The sequence below is a fragment of the Pristis pectinata genome, chromosome 3 (genome assembly GCF_009764475.1).
Source record: "Pristis pectinata isolate sPriPec2 chromosome 3, sPriPec2.1.pri, whole genome shotgun sequence".
In the NCBI taxonomy this organism is placed as follows: domain Eukaryota; kingdom Metazoa; phylum Chordata; class Chondrichthyes; order Rhinopristiformes; family Pristidae; genus Pristis; species Pristis pectinata.
Window position 1 is genome coordinate 117,353,311 of NC_067407.1, and position 13,779 is coordinate 117,367,089.

Sequence of the window (13,779 nt, forward strand, 5' to 3'; positions counted from 1 at the left end):
AATCATTCTCCTTCACAAAGGCTAACCTTTTTTAAAAAGTGACTGTAAGCTTAAGCTGAAACCCACTTGTAGCCCCTTGAAGTAGCTGCAGCATTTTAAATTTGACCTGCTGACCAATGTAAATAGTCTTTATTGACCCATCTTCTGTCCACTGGAAAGAAATTCTGTGGTGATGCTAATTTTGCTGTAGGTTGGTACCCTAAGTTACAGTACTCGGTACTTAATAGTTTTTTCTTAGCTTGGCACTGTGACCTAATTTTTCATCAATCCTATTCCACCACAGTCTTGCCTTTATGGATACAGAGCAAATGACAAAAATAAATAGAAAAGATACATGCAGATATGTGACATGAAAGGTTTTATGCTTTAATAAGGTACTGGTGTCAAAAAATACATTACCTCATTAGATTAAAATTTCCCATACAGAAAAGATATTAAGAGGCAAGCCACACAGATATTAAATACTTAGTATAAGTCTATAGCTGTTAATATTAGAACTGAAACACTGGCATGCTAATTTTGAGCCAAAGTATCAATGGATGCTTTACTTCAAATTCATTGTACCATGACCCTTTCATCCTTAAGGAACTAGTCTGGTACTTGAATTTTTTTGAAGAAAACATTGAAAACATGACATCTGAAGGGTTCCCAGAAAAAAAAAAGCAACTTTATCATTGAAGAATGTAAGTATTGAGGTCAAACCTTCAGTATGTTCGGCTGGGCACACTTGTTATCATAATGAAGTATCAGGATAAAATGTTACTCTCTGTAGAATGCCCTTATAAAGGGAAACTTGAGCTCAAGGAATAAATAAGAAACATTTTGGGTCTCATTTATTTTACTATGACAGTGCAAATTGACCTTTCCATCCTTCAATTCTGAGTCACATTGGGGAATCTTGTTAGATATTTTGTTTCTTGCAACAGCCTCATTTAAAAAAGCATGAAGGTTTGACCTTAATTTGGTAGGGTCCCATAAAGATTCACAACATTTCAGCAGGATAAAAGAACTGTTATATTTGACCAAAGAAAAATACAACTAAATATACTTTAAATCTTTTACATTGTGTTTTGATGTATTCTCTTACTGTGCATTACATATCTAAAATATTCCAGATTTTTAATAAAACATTAATATTAAATTGTTGGCTTCTTGCCTTCTTTTCAAGACACCTGCAGGTTACCACTGACCAGAATACCAAATGAATGCAAAACCAACACTTAAAAAAAAATTGGTTATGTGAATACAAGTAGAAATCCATTCTGTTTCTGCTACTCAAAGTACCAGTACAAGATTAACACCAAAGATCTAATAAATCTTTATAAGCTTAATATTTAGTAAATGAGTCACCAAGATGATGAAGCTTATTGAAGCTAGTGTGCAACTGAGCAAAATGTCCACATACAATAAATCTGCTACCAAAATAGCTTTTTAGCAGTTAGTATTTTAGTTCACTGATCATTTGTAGAAAAAACAGTGGAACATTTTAAATTGTCTTTCCAAAAAATTAAGTGCATTTATTCAACACAAGAAAGTAGCTGCTTTTTAATTGAAAAGGATAAGTTGAAAATTAGGAAAGATCATAATGCTACCAGAATGTTCATGAGAACTCTCTTCCTCAAAAATATCTGTTTACTGAAAAGAGAGTAGGTTGAAGAAATAAGATGTTGTAATGGCAAGAATAATAGTACATATTAATCTGAGAAGATCTATTACATAAAATCGTGGACTCGTTGAACAAGCGAGTGATTTTTAAAACTATATCAATAATGGACTACTCGCGAAAAAAAAACTTTTATAAACTGAAGCAGTGATCACAATTCAGGCTAGCAATAATGGCACAACTATCTAAGTTGCTTGGTCAAGCGCTCTAAGCAGTTCATGTCCGTGCAAAAGTGTTGAACTCCCCATCACAGGTGCATTTACTTCACAGTCATACCTCGTCAGCTCTGGCAAGGAGTAGGCCAAAAATGAGGAACCCAAAAGGCGGGTCGCCATTCCTGCAGACAGTAATAAAAAAAGAAACAAACACTTGCATTATTGTTTCTTAAAAAGTTACTTTAAATCATTAACCAGTCAAACATTACAGTAGGTGTGAAATTCATCATGCAAAATTCTGCCCACAGTACCCATGCATAGTCAATGAAAATGTATTTTGTCAGGCTGACACCAAAGGAGCATAGTGGTCCAGGTTGTGCAATTGTAACGATGGCGATTTCTTGTTTTAACACGGCAGTATTGACAACAACACAAAAATCCCAAAGATGTAGTCAATATTCAGCTCCCCTCTACAGGCTACCTTGTTTTCCAATCTTATCCACCACAATCAACAAAATCAGATGCACTGGTGAAAAATTTCAGGTACTTAGAAACTAATCCCATTGTAAAGTACCCTGAAAATATACATTCTATTGCTTGAAGTTCAGATAAGGTTTGAAATGGGGTACCATTTGAAATACGGCTTGTAACCACTCTGGCCTTACAATCCAAATGAATAAAATTGCTCTTTTAGTTGATAAGATAATGGATTTTAAATTAAGTATTAGATTTTGATATTTTACCTTTTGTTTTATTTTATGGGAATATTTAAATCTTTATGTAGGGATCTGTAAAATTCTCGAAATAAAAGCTAGAAATTGTGATTTTTTTTTCCGCCCATTCCCCTGCTCCTTTACCTAGTTTGTAATCTATGAGAATTCTTCAGTGGAATTTGGTACTCGACTGGCAATGATGACATGATTATTGCTGCATCCCTGAGAACTGATGTTGAGCACCGATTGATGTCAACAGAGGGAAAACCCCTGCCACAGAGACTGAGAGATCAATGAGGGCAGTGTTCCTTTATTTAAATCTGAGCCTACAAGATAGAATTAAGATGTGCCAGGACACAAATCCTGATATTGGGCTTCCAAGGTAATTTGAATGGAGTCCACAAATAAAGAGTGAATGTTTGCCTAAATTATATTTAAAAGCTCAAAAGTCACTGAGCACATCCATGAAACTGAACTGTGGCAAATACAGAATGCATATTCTTACCTGTAAGTGAACCTGAACTCAAAGATTTCTTCTCCATTAAAGGAGGATTATGTTCAGATTTAATGTTTTTCATTCTTTTCCACAACATTTGTGTGGAATTGTTACTCCTTGGTGGATCTTCATATGGAGATTCCTTAAACAGAAACAAGATATCAGTCCATGCTATCAGTACTAAGTGTTAAGTAGCTTGTACAATACAAACACAAGTGAAATGTACAGATGTTTTAAGTGCTGACTTCAATTTACAGCATTACACTATCTTTAGCTGTTGTTAAGTGTAATTAGTCGTGCCCTAATGCCTTATGTGTCTTAGGTGATCCAAGGCTTATCTTTAGGTCAAATATGACACCAGAGTTGAGAATGGTCTGGTTCAGTTGCTAGAGAGAGGGTTGGAGTCACTGGTTGAAGTAGGGTGTTGTTGCACAGACCAATGACAAAATCTTTAGAATTGTTATCACCCTGGTCTCACGGTCCAATTGTTGTAAGAACAAGCCCCACTACAGAGACTCGAGCACAAAAATCAAGGCTGACATTTTGTTATGTTGCTGAGGGTATGCTGTGCTGTTAGAAGTGCCACCTTTCAGCTGATGTGTTAAACTGTTTAATCTGATCTCTTAGAGGGATGGAGAGAAAAAGCAGCAGCAATCTCACTGCAGTCTTTGCACCCTTTTAAATAGTTGGAACTGCAGCATAACATTACCCAAAGCAGAGTTTATGTTGGCAGTGAAGGAATATGGAGCATCTACTGCTGAGGCAAATCTCCCTCATCTAGCTCACACTGAATAATTTTGCTCATTGCGGATTTATGGATTAGAAATTGTACTGTAAAAGTAACATTCCAGTTTCTATGCATAATTTAACATTGTTTCATTCTTCAATTAGCAGATTGGTAGATGGAGATTTTTGGCAGACCACAATGCTTTCTCCTTTAATTTGCTACAAATTTTATATATTTTTTTAAGCAGTATGAGATTTTCCACCTGATGACGGATAACTCCCTATCAATGCTGGAAGTTCCCTTACAGCATGTAAGTTAGGCTGATTCAAACTACACAGACAAGCTTCAGTGTTATTCAGGCAGTGACACTTCAATCACATAAGTAATAATATTGAAGTTCTATATGGTCTGCCCACAAAGTTTAAATGTAAGCATATCTGCATGTTTGGTGACTACAGAGAGGGCTGGTGATTTATCAGGACAATATCATATGTAACAAAAACTGTTGTGAATGTTTAGAGTTAAGACTCTTTTCCAGTCTTTCAGAGACATCACTGAGTTGTAAAAGTTGTTGAATTTGTAGCTAAAGCAAATGCCAATGTTTCTGATTGTATATAAATGATACTAGAATTAACTATGCAGATTAGTCCACTTTCAAAGCTGATTGGGAAAATAAACAGATAAATTAGGATAAGACAAATCTTTCACTTTAGGCATTACCCTGTATTCTTTTTTTGGAACTTAGTTCATTACAAATCCAAATTAAATGATTTCAGCTAAGTCAGGATGTATTCTTAAAATATGTGTCAATACATTTTAATGTTCTTCTTTGGTTTAATGAATACAATGTGTTTGTTAAGCTTTTTCTTGCTTTAAGTAAAATTAATGGGCTAATAATACAACTATTAATAAATAAACTCAGGTGCTTTGTTAGGAGCTCAGACAAATTAAATCATCCCAGTGTGCCTTATCAAAGAACAATACCAGTAGATAACATATTTGCTTATAAGATCCCATCTTCAACCAATTTAGGAAAGATCAGTAGCTGATTTAAAAATAAGCTTACTGCTGATTGTTGGAATATCTGATCTCCAGAATCCAGCTGTAGCTTCCGTTTTAAGTTGTTTCTTAAATTCAGTTCAGTGTTGGTGTCTTTCCCATGTCGTCCAAGGTTATCCAGGGATCTAATACAAAGCAGTAGTGTGGTGTGAAACAATTCAATATTTTGTTACTAAGCCCCTTCTTCTTATCTGAAAGCATGGGGCCTTAAATTGCAAGAAATGAGTTCACACAAAAATGGTAGCCAGTTTTACACTGCACCTGATTTACATTTCACTTGATGTATGGTGAAGACCAATTTCATCCCCAATGATCCCTGTTCAGATTATGATTTCATGGGCACTAATCAACATGCTCCACGTTGTCAAAGTGGCCATTATTCAGATGAAAGGGAAAACACTTTGATCATGCTCAGTGTTACATTCAGCCTTCCCAAATTCCTGTGTATACTTCCAATAGGAAGAATTGGCTAGCTTTCTGGAAATGGAATCATGGTCAATTTTCTTCTCTAGTCTGTGCACTGAGTTATTTTAGCATCCCTATCATTTGCTCGGCAGTGACCGATATGTCTAACATCTGACTTTACCATCTGGTACAATTCAACTAGTAATGGGCTCATCTTCTGTTCTGCATCTCTGAAAGTTTTCTTTGCATTGTTGGCAAAGGACAGGTAGCTTCTAGATCAATCTCCCCATAACCCCCAACCAATGCAATTTTAACTATGAGGCACTGTGAAATAAGACTAAATGATAGACTCTCTTCCACACTTATCTCCATCTATACAAGGAACTATTTGACTTCATCCAAGGAAAGCACACATGCACAGCAGGATGCATTATATTGTGCAAGGTTTATCTCTTCATACTTTAAGTCTTATATCTTTTATTTCACTGATATTGTGCAACAGGATAGAGCTATATAAGTGCGATGGTTGAAATAACTTCGATTTATATTGGGTTAATTTAGAATGCTAATTTAATTACATAATCAGTTGTTTTGTACTTTTATGATTATTCATTCACCAGAATAGAATAGCTGAAAGGAGGTTTGATAGTTGAGACATTATTTTGTTGATAGTTGTCATCATTTTGAATTTATGACACTGAGTTTTGTATTTAACTCACTTCTGTTTGTCTGAAGAGTACAGTTGAAAATAAACAAAACTTGGGAGAGGGTAGAGAAAAAGTCATTTATATCATGGGATTCAGTTAAAGGGTTTACATTTTAATTTGGAATTCAAATCAGCCAAAGTTTTAAGTCTAGAGCTTGTGGATCAGTATTAAAACACTAAAGAGTCATGTAAGCCAGACATTGCTCTTGAAATTACATAGTATCAGTCCATAACTATTGCGAAGAGTGCACTTCAGTTCATGGGCAGAATCAAGCTGATAGAAAAATGCCGGTTTCAAAGTGAGGCACTGGCTATAAGTTGACGACGGCTTATGTTTCAGACCTCTGTATTAAACATGGAGGTCAGATGGTGGGTGGGTGGTCCACTTCACCACCAGACTTGCCATTAAGACCAGTAGTGGAGCAGTGATGGGCTGTGGTAGGGGCCTGGGAGCACTTTGCATCTGGATCTTCAGCTTTGTCAGGGTGGGGAGGGGACTGATGTATGAGATAGAGACCCTGTCATTTGAATGGAGTTACTAATCCTAAGGAAAAAGATATGGGTTACCAAAAAAAAACTGAAAACTTAATGTTTTTAATTAATTCAAATCTATTTGAATAGTTTTTTTTTCTATCAGTGACATTTAAACTGCAAGAAAGCCTTTGGCACCTGGTGAGTTATTGCTTGATGTGGATGAAATAGGTAGTGCAGGAGCAACTAAGAGGAGGCAGGAGAAGGGTTTGAGGGAGAAGGCAATAGAGGGCTATGCTGATAATGTTTAGAGGCAGTAAGACTGGAGAAGCCACTGAGTGGTTGGGGGAATGCCCTGTTTTTAATCCCACATTTCCTACGTGACCCTGAAGTAAGTCTGCCACCATCCCAGGGGCAGGACCTTAGAAATACACTATCTGAGACACGCTAAGAGCTGCTCCACCTCCCAAGAATGTGTGAGCAGTGAGTGGCATAGGCAGTGCATGCAGCCAGATAGGTTCAGAACAACTTAGCCCCTTTTAATTTCCAAACTCTTGTTATTTTATCAACATATATAATTGTGTTGCCTTGTGCTTAGCCATGTGCAACTAATCTGTTTACCTTTTCAATGTCTTATCTTTAATAAGGTGTGAATTTTGGGAGAAGAGTTGGAAAAGAGTAAGTTCATTAAATTCTCTGCCTGTGTGCCCCTGCTGTGTGCAAATTTTCCTACACCACAAAATTAACAATGAAGATATTTTTTTGAACCATAATTATAAAACATCTTGGTGAGATGAGATTGTGAAAGATCTTATTTACAAGATATTTATTAGTCACATATACATTGAAACACACAGTGAAATGAGTCTTTTTGCTTTACTGTGAATGTGCTGGGGGCAGCCTGCAAGTGTCACCACGCTTCCGGTGCCAACATAGCATGCCTACAGCTCCTAACCTGGACTGGAGAGCTTGAGTTCTAACCAGGGACTGGGACTGTTTTCCCTGGAATGGCTTGGGGGGGGGGGGGGGGTGTCACCTTATACAGGTTTATAAAATCATGAGGGGCATAGATAAGGTGGATGGTCACAGTCTTTTTTCCAGCGTGGGGAGTCTAAAACTAGAGGTCATAGGTTTAAGGTGAGAGGGGAATGATTTAAAGGGGACCTGAGGGGCAGGTTCCACACACACACACAGGGTGGTGGGTATGTGGAATAAGCTGCATGAAGTAGTAGAGGCAGGTACAATTACAATGTTTAAAAGACATTTGGACAGGATCAAAGATCAAGAATAGGAAAGGTTTAGAGGCCAAATATAGGTAAATGTGACTAGCTCGAAAGGGCACCTCAGTCAGCATGGAGAAGTTGGGCCTAAGGGCCTGTTTCCATGCTGTGTACCATTCTATGACTACCCACTTACTATTGACATGCACGTGAAAGAATTTTGGGTTCTGTTTAATATCAACTGCCTTTCTATTGTCATGTGCTTTATTTGAAAGTTTTTTTTCCTCTTCACTCTCCTCTCAACATATTCTGTTGGTTCTTCACATGAATTCACCAAGCATGCATTCAATGCCTTTTTGCCTATCGTATTCTCTATCTCCCTCACCATCCAAGAAACTCTGAATTTGATTCTGTGGGAATGTTCTTAGGCTATAGCTGAATCATCTCTAGAAACCAATCATTGTTCCATTGCAGCTTTTCCTGCCAATCTTCAATTCTATTTTATCCTAGCTGGGTCCCTGCTTAACTTTCAAATTAAAGAAAGTAAATGTAGCAATAGGTTTTCATATTTTTTCCTTTTACCTTTCTTTATAGAGTGACGTGTGCATGAACTGGCAAGGTGGGACACCAGGTGGGATACCAGGCAACGATCCAGTCCTCTGATCCATCAATATCCACTTCCTAGCCATACAGTTAAAAGGTGGATCTGGTGGCCACTGAATATTTGGTTTGCTGCCCATTGAAGACACCGAAGTACTTAGAGGTGAATGGTATGGCGGCAGAGGAATGCCATTTCTGGTGTTGTAAGCCAGTGGAGGAGTTTGGATGGGGTCATTCTTTTTTATTGATGTCATCTGGGTACAGTACTTTTCCAGTGGCATCTGTCTGTGTGAGGTCACAAAATTTGGAGCAAATGACTGGAGCAGGCTGTTCACGTTGACTGAATACTCTTGAGTCCTTGATGAGTTTTCAGAAGTGGCTTGCTCATCACGACATATCGGGCTGAGCTGGAAGTCTTCCCCATCCATCGGAATGTATGGAGCCAGTGTTTCAAGGTCCAGATCACTCAGTTCCGCCTGGAACCACAAATTAAGTACAATGATGAAGACCACAGGGAGTTGTGTGGAACACTTATCTGCTTAGGTTTGTCCATTTTGCTGTGCACATGCCATTCCACCCAAGCACAAACCTAACCAGGTTATCACATGGTAAATTTTTCATGGAAGCAGCATCAAGTTATCGAGAACTTCCAAAGTTAGAGATAACTGACGAGTCCAGAAATGCTCAACTCGAAGTAAAAATTTTACTTCTAAATGTTAAAGGTATGGAGTGATAATGGTAACCTTCATTTTATTTTCATTTTTTTCTCCCAAATAACTTCTTTAATAGAAAGGTGGCTACACAGTTTATTCCCCATATTACTTTCAGAGAATTTAATTGATTTAGTACAAGCTGTCTTTAAAAAAATACTTATTGTAGTATTGCTTTTCTATCAAAGGCCTTAGATTAATTTTTTCCTGTACTTTGCTCTTTTTCTATCTCATGTTGACTCTGCAGTTGGTGATGGAAAAACTATTGAATAGTCTGTTTGTCAAATGACAAGGTAACGATTGTTCAAAATGACACAATAAGATCTGGAAAAAAAAGAGGTTTGCCTGACATTGTTTACCTATTTATCGAAATTTGTCTTGATTTTAAAATTGTTGCCATCTTAATGAACACTATCTTAATCTATATATCTCAAAAAAAAAAGTGAGGGCTGTCAAATAATTGCTATTAATGCATTTATCAAGTGAGGTGATTGGACAACCTCCAGGGTCATAGGAGACCACACAATGTTAGGGCAACTCTGGCTTTGAAACAAAGAAGTTGAAAAGTATGAGTCAAGCAAGCTTTAACTGGCAAGGTGACACCATTTTCACACAATTTAAAAGGGTCCAAATTTAACTAATCCACCACTGTGGAATAAGAGGCATCACAATTCCTGCAGGCAAGTGTCTTAAGTATTGGCACTCCCACCCACCACATCACGTTGGCTGCTGATGTCATTAGGGCCCTCATTCAATCAGCTCATTGCAAAGCCATCAGAAGATGCCAACCTACACCAATTTCCCCATCCACCTTCATTCTATCTCCAGACCCAATACTCCCTTCTGCAGTCCTCTCTGTGGGAGATGAGCCAGGAGAGAAAACACCATTGTTCAATTCACTTGTGCAAGGCCTGTTTCTACAATCTGCAGCTTCGTACCCGAGAGTTTCACTGCTCTGGGGACTTCCACAGAACTGCTACAGGCTCAGAGCATAATGATTGTTTACTGTGGCTATGCAATGATATTTTCTGTGTGTAACATGTTCTTCTTACGTTTTGCATTATTTTGCAGGAAGCTCGGTATGTGGCTTTAATTCTCTAACTCTCTTTGTTGTACAGTTGATCATCATGTTCAATGAATTCTGACACTTTAGTATCTATTTAATCTATTTGAATAAGATATACTATTGTCCTACTGTCTCCAAGGAACCTCTAACTGAATACGTATTTTTTATGTTAATTTAATGAACTGACCTGAGTGCTGCATTGTCTTTTTGCTTCAGTGTCCATAGCAAAAAGCTTCTCAATCAGCTCTATCTTAAGATCATTGTCCAAGGAACTGTAGTAGTCTCCAGGGCTACTTGGCTATAATTGCAAAGTAAAGAAACATTTTCAAACATGTTATCCTGATGGATATCTGATTCATCCTATTACCATAGTACGTAACTGAATGGTATTAAGCTTTGCTTACAATAGTCTTACAGGTCTGATTCTAAGCTTTTGTTGTGTGCAGTGAATGAAAGTATTGTTTGTTTTTGAAACAGTTCAAATAAACATGATATGGGGAAAGAAAAAGCTGGTTGAATAGTGTAATTCTAACTAACTAAAAGTCTGCTGTGGAATTGGTTATAAAAAAACTACCTAAATTTAAACTCATCAGTAAATTAAAAATATGGTAGGCTAGAAAATAACATTACACCTTAAAAACCTTTTTTTATATCTGAAGGTTTTAATTGGTGTAACCACGGACACTAGGGAAACATTCTGCAAATGTAATGCATGGTGTAACCTTCAATGGCTATTTACAATATTAAATAGACCTCTATATTTCAATTTTATTTTGCATGATCTCTTCAGGTGTCTTTTGAACATGAATAAATTTAGGACTGTACACTGGGTGTCAGACAGTCTTATCCAAGAGTAAATGGTATTATAATTAATGGTCAGTAAATCATAGGCAATGTGTCTCTTAAATCTTCATTGTATTATTGACGGACAAGTGTCTTCAACAATGAGCCAGACTTATAAAATCACCTAAATGATAAATAAAAACAATTTGCGTTTCATTGAATTGGAAGGCAAGTTGCTCACTGCAGTGCAGCCATGCTATTGTATTGCACTACATGGCAATTCCAGTTAATGATGACTTCCCAGGATAGCCAAGCAATAGTAGCTAGATCATAAATAGTTAGCAGGCAAGGAGAAATACCACAGGCAGTGGTGAGTGGAAAGAAAAGCTTACTATAGGTGATTATCTGCTACAGATGAGTGAAGTGTCAGAGCTGAATAGTTGAAATATTTGATGTAATTTTTGGGGTAGCAACAATTTTACTTTAGATGTTCTATGAAAGAAAAAATGCAAATTATAAAGTTACTACTTGCAATGACATTAGACAATTTTTCAATATTGAACTGAGAACTGGAGAGCTCTTTGTTCTCTTGGAACTTTAATTATATTGAGCAATAGATTGCATTATTTACCTTTTTAATTTAAGGAAACAAGCTATTTCAGAGAGAAAAGTGAAGGATTTTAAACACATTTGGGAGAATTTATTTTGAGATATATTCTGAAAAAAATATTTAAAGAGGGAGGTGTTGAAAGTGGGAGGGAAGAGAGCTGCACAGGAGGACATAGGAACATGGGAGAGGATTTGGAGCTGGATAATAGGGAAAGATGATGGAGTTAATTAGAGATGAAGGCTAGAACACAAGTTCAGTCCTTTGGGGATATGAACCAGAAAAGATCAGTAATGGCTGATAAGCAAATAGGATTTAGTGCCAGACATGAAGCAAATGACAGAGCTTTGGATGACTGCAGTTTATAGAAGGTGGAGGTCAAAAGTGTTTTACACAAACCATATGCAGACACATTAGTGATATGTGAAACGGAGATGCAGGTCAGGTAGAGGTGGAAGCAAACACTGCCACCTTACTTGATTCTGCTATTGTGGTGTGGTGTTCTTTACTTTTGTCACAAAGCAAAGTGGAAGAGAAAATAAGTACTTTACATATGATTTCTATAAATGTAGATTACAATTGCTGTTCAGAAATCGTAGTTTGTAATTTTTTCTGGTTACTTACTGAAGAACATGAGGTGCTGCTGCAGGTGTGTGGAGTGGAACTGCCAGATGGGACCTGGGGCACTGTAAAGGCACGTAGATCCAGTGACGATTGCTTGTTTAGTTCAGAAGGACATTTCACATTTGATTTTGTGACTTCCATAGGCCACTGCTTGCTTGGTGGCATAATAGCTTTATTGTAAAGAGGGGCTTCCTCATACTGTTGGTTTCCTAGTGAGGACAATAAAGAAGCAGGTATGTATTGAAATTGTTGGTTCATTTTTTGATTCAGTTATGCAATGTTAAGCATAAAATATAAACTATTTTGTCAGGATTTGAATAAATCAGCAGCCAAGTATGGTTTATAAGTTATTTCTAATGCATACAAGAATAGTGGTCTGGACTATCAACTCAACTTTGTCTTTAGCTCAGTACCCGATCCAGGACATTGGTTCTTTCTCTGTCAGTGCAACATTCCCAAAGTGTGCTCAAGACTACCATTGGTTGGCAAGAAGAATGCAAGGGCCCAAATTTTACTTTCTCTATACAGAACTCCCTCATCTCCAGTAGCATGTGTTACTCCACCCCAATTTTTCTTGATTGATTAACTTCATACCTGTTCAATAACCCCTAATCCCATTTTCTTGAAGTTTAAAAAAATATCACAGTATAATTGTTTTAGATTGTAACAATATATAACAGTCAAAGCTTTGTTACCAAAGTCAAGTAAAATGATGGCATCTCCAGGTGTAGGAGCAAGTTGTGCTAGTTCTTCAGGTTCTTCCTTCAGTTTACTGAACAGCAGATGACCATCATCTGATATTGGAGCACTATGGATGTGTCTCCCATTCATATTTCTTACAGTCTGGCATGGTTTGAACAGAGACTCTGTCTGGTCCATGGAGAATACAACATTGTTCTCCTCAATTTCACTGTAAATGCAAAACAGTTGATTTCAAATGTGATTGTGCTGTAGAATGAAAGAAAAGCAACTCACATTTGATTTCCCATCTTGTCACATCCTCAGGATATCCCTTCTTTATCATGAATAGATGACTTTGTGTACTTATTATGTTAACACTTAGTGTAACTAATTTAGTAGAATCTGTTCTTACTTAGTGTAACTAATTTAGTAGAATGCTCTGTTTTTGGTTGGTCCTGAAATGAAATTTGACCTTAATACTACGAGCTTTCCTTGCTCTTATTTAAGTTGTCCTCCAGGAGCTTTATGATCAACCCTCAACACATAGGAAAGCTGTGTTTTAACTTCTCATCCTTCCAATAGTCAGTACTGCACTTATCCAACATTGTGCTCAATTTAGAAGACCTGCCAGACCACTACCAAATGAGGTAAGCTGACAGTCATTGCAGTAAGCCAGTTCTGCACAGGTATTAATTATTTATAATACATCCTAGCAATTAATGGTGAATATTCTGAAGCTAATGCAAATATAATTTTTTTTTTACAAATTATCAGTCTTATAATTTTATGGTCAGCTTGGTTGAAGGTTGTTTCTCGGAATGAAGGCCAGTGACTAGTGGTGTGCCACAGGGGTCGGTGTTAGGATCCTTGTTATTCATTATTTATATAAATGATTTGGACTTGAATGCACAAGGCTTGATCAGTAAGTTTGCAGATGACACGAAATTAGAAGGTGTTGTTGATAGTGAAGGAGCTTATTGTAGATTACAGGGGAGTCTTGATCAGTTGGGGAAGTGGGCTGAGGAGTGGCAAATGGTTTTCAATACAAATAAGTGTGAGGTGATGCATTTTGGAAAGTCAAGCCAGAGCAGGC

General features: G+C 37.1%; 1 protein-coding gene across 1 annotated transcript in view; it reads right to left on the reverse strand.

The window, feature by feature from the left end:
* Window positions 1–343: 343 nt before the first annotated feature.
* Window positions 344–13,779, reverse strand: part of epas1b (endothelial PAS domain protein 1b) — a 106,019-nt gene continuing 92,583 nt past the window's right edge. Inside the window, exons 9-15 of the mRNA XM_052012950.1 lie at window positions 12,701–12,915; window positions 12,006–12,214; window positions 10,179–10,289; window positions 8,198–8,691; window positions 4,821–4,938; window positions 3,037–3,169; window positions 344–2,000 (exon numbers count right to left, since the gene is read on the reverse strand). Coding sequence (XP_051868910.1) covers window positions 1,849–2,000; window positions 3,037–3,169; window positions 4,821–4,938; window positions 8,198–8,691; window positions 10,179–10,289; window positions 12,006–12,214; window positions 12,701–12,915 — 1,432 coding nt within the window. The 3' untranslated portion in view covers window positions 344–1,848. The remainder of the gene's footprint in view (window positions 2,001–3,036; window positions 3,170–4,820; window positions 4,939–8,197; window positions 8,692–10,178; window positions 10,290–12,005; window positions 12,215–12,700; window positions 12,916–13,779) is intronic.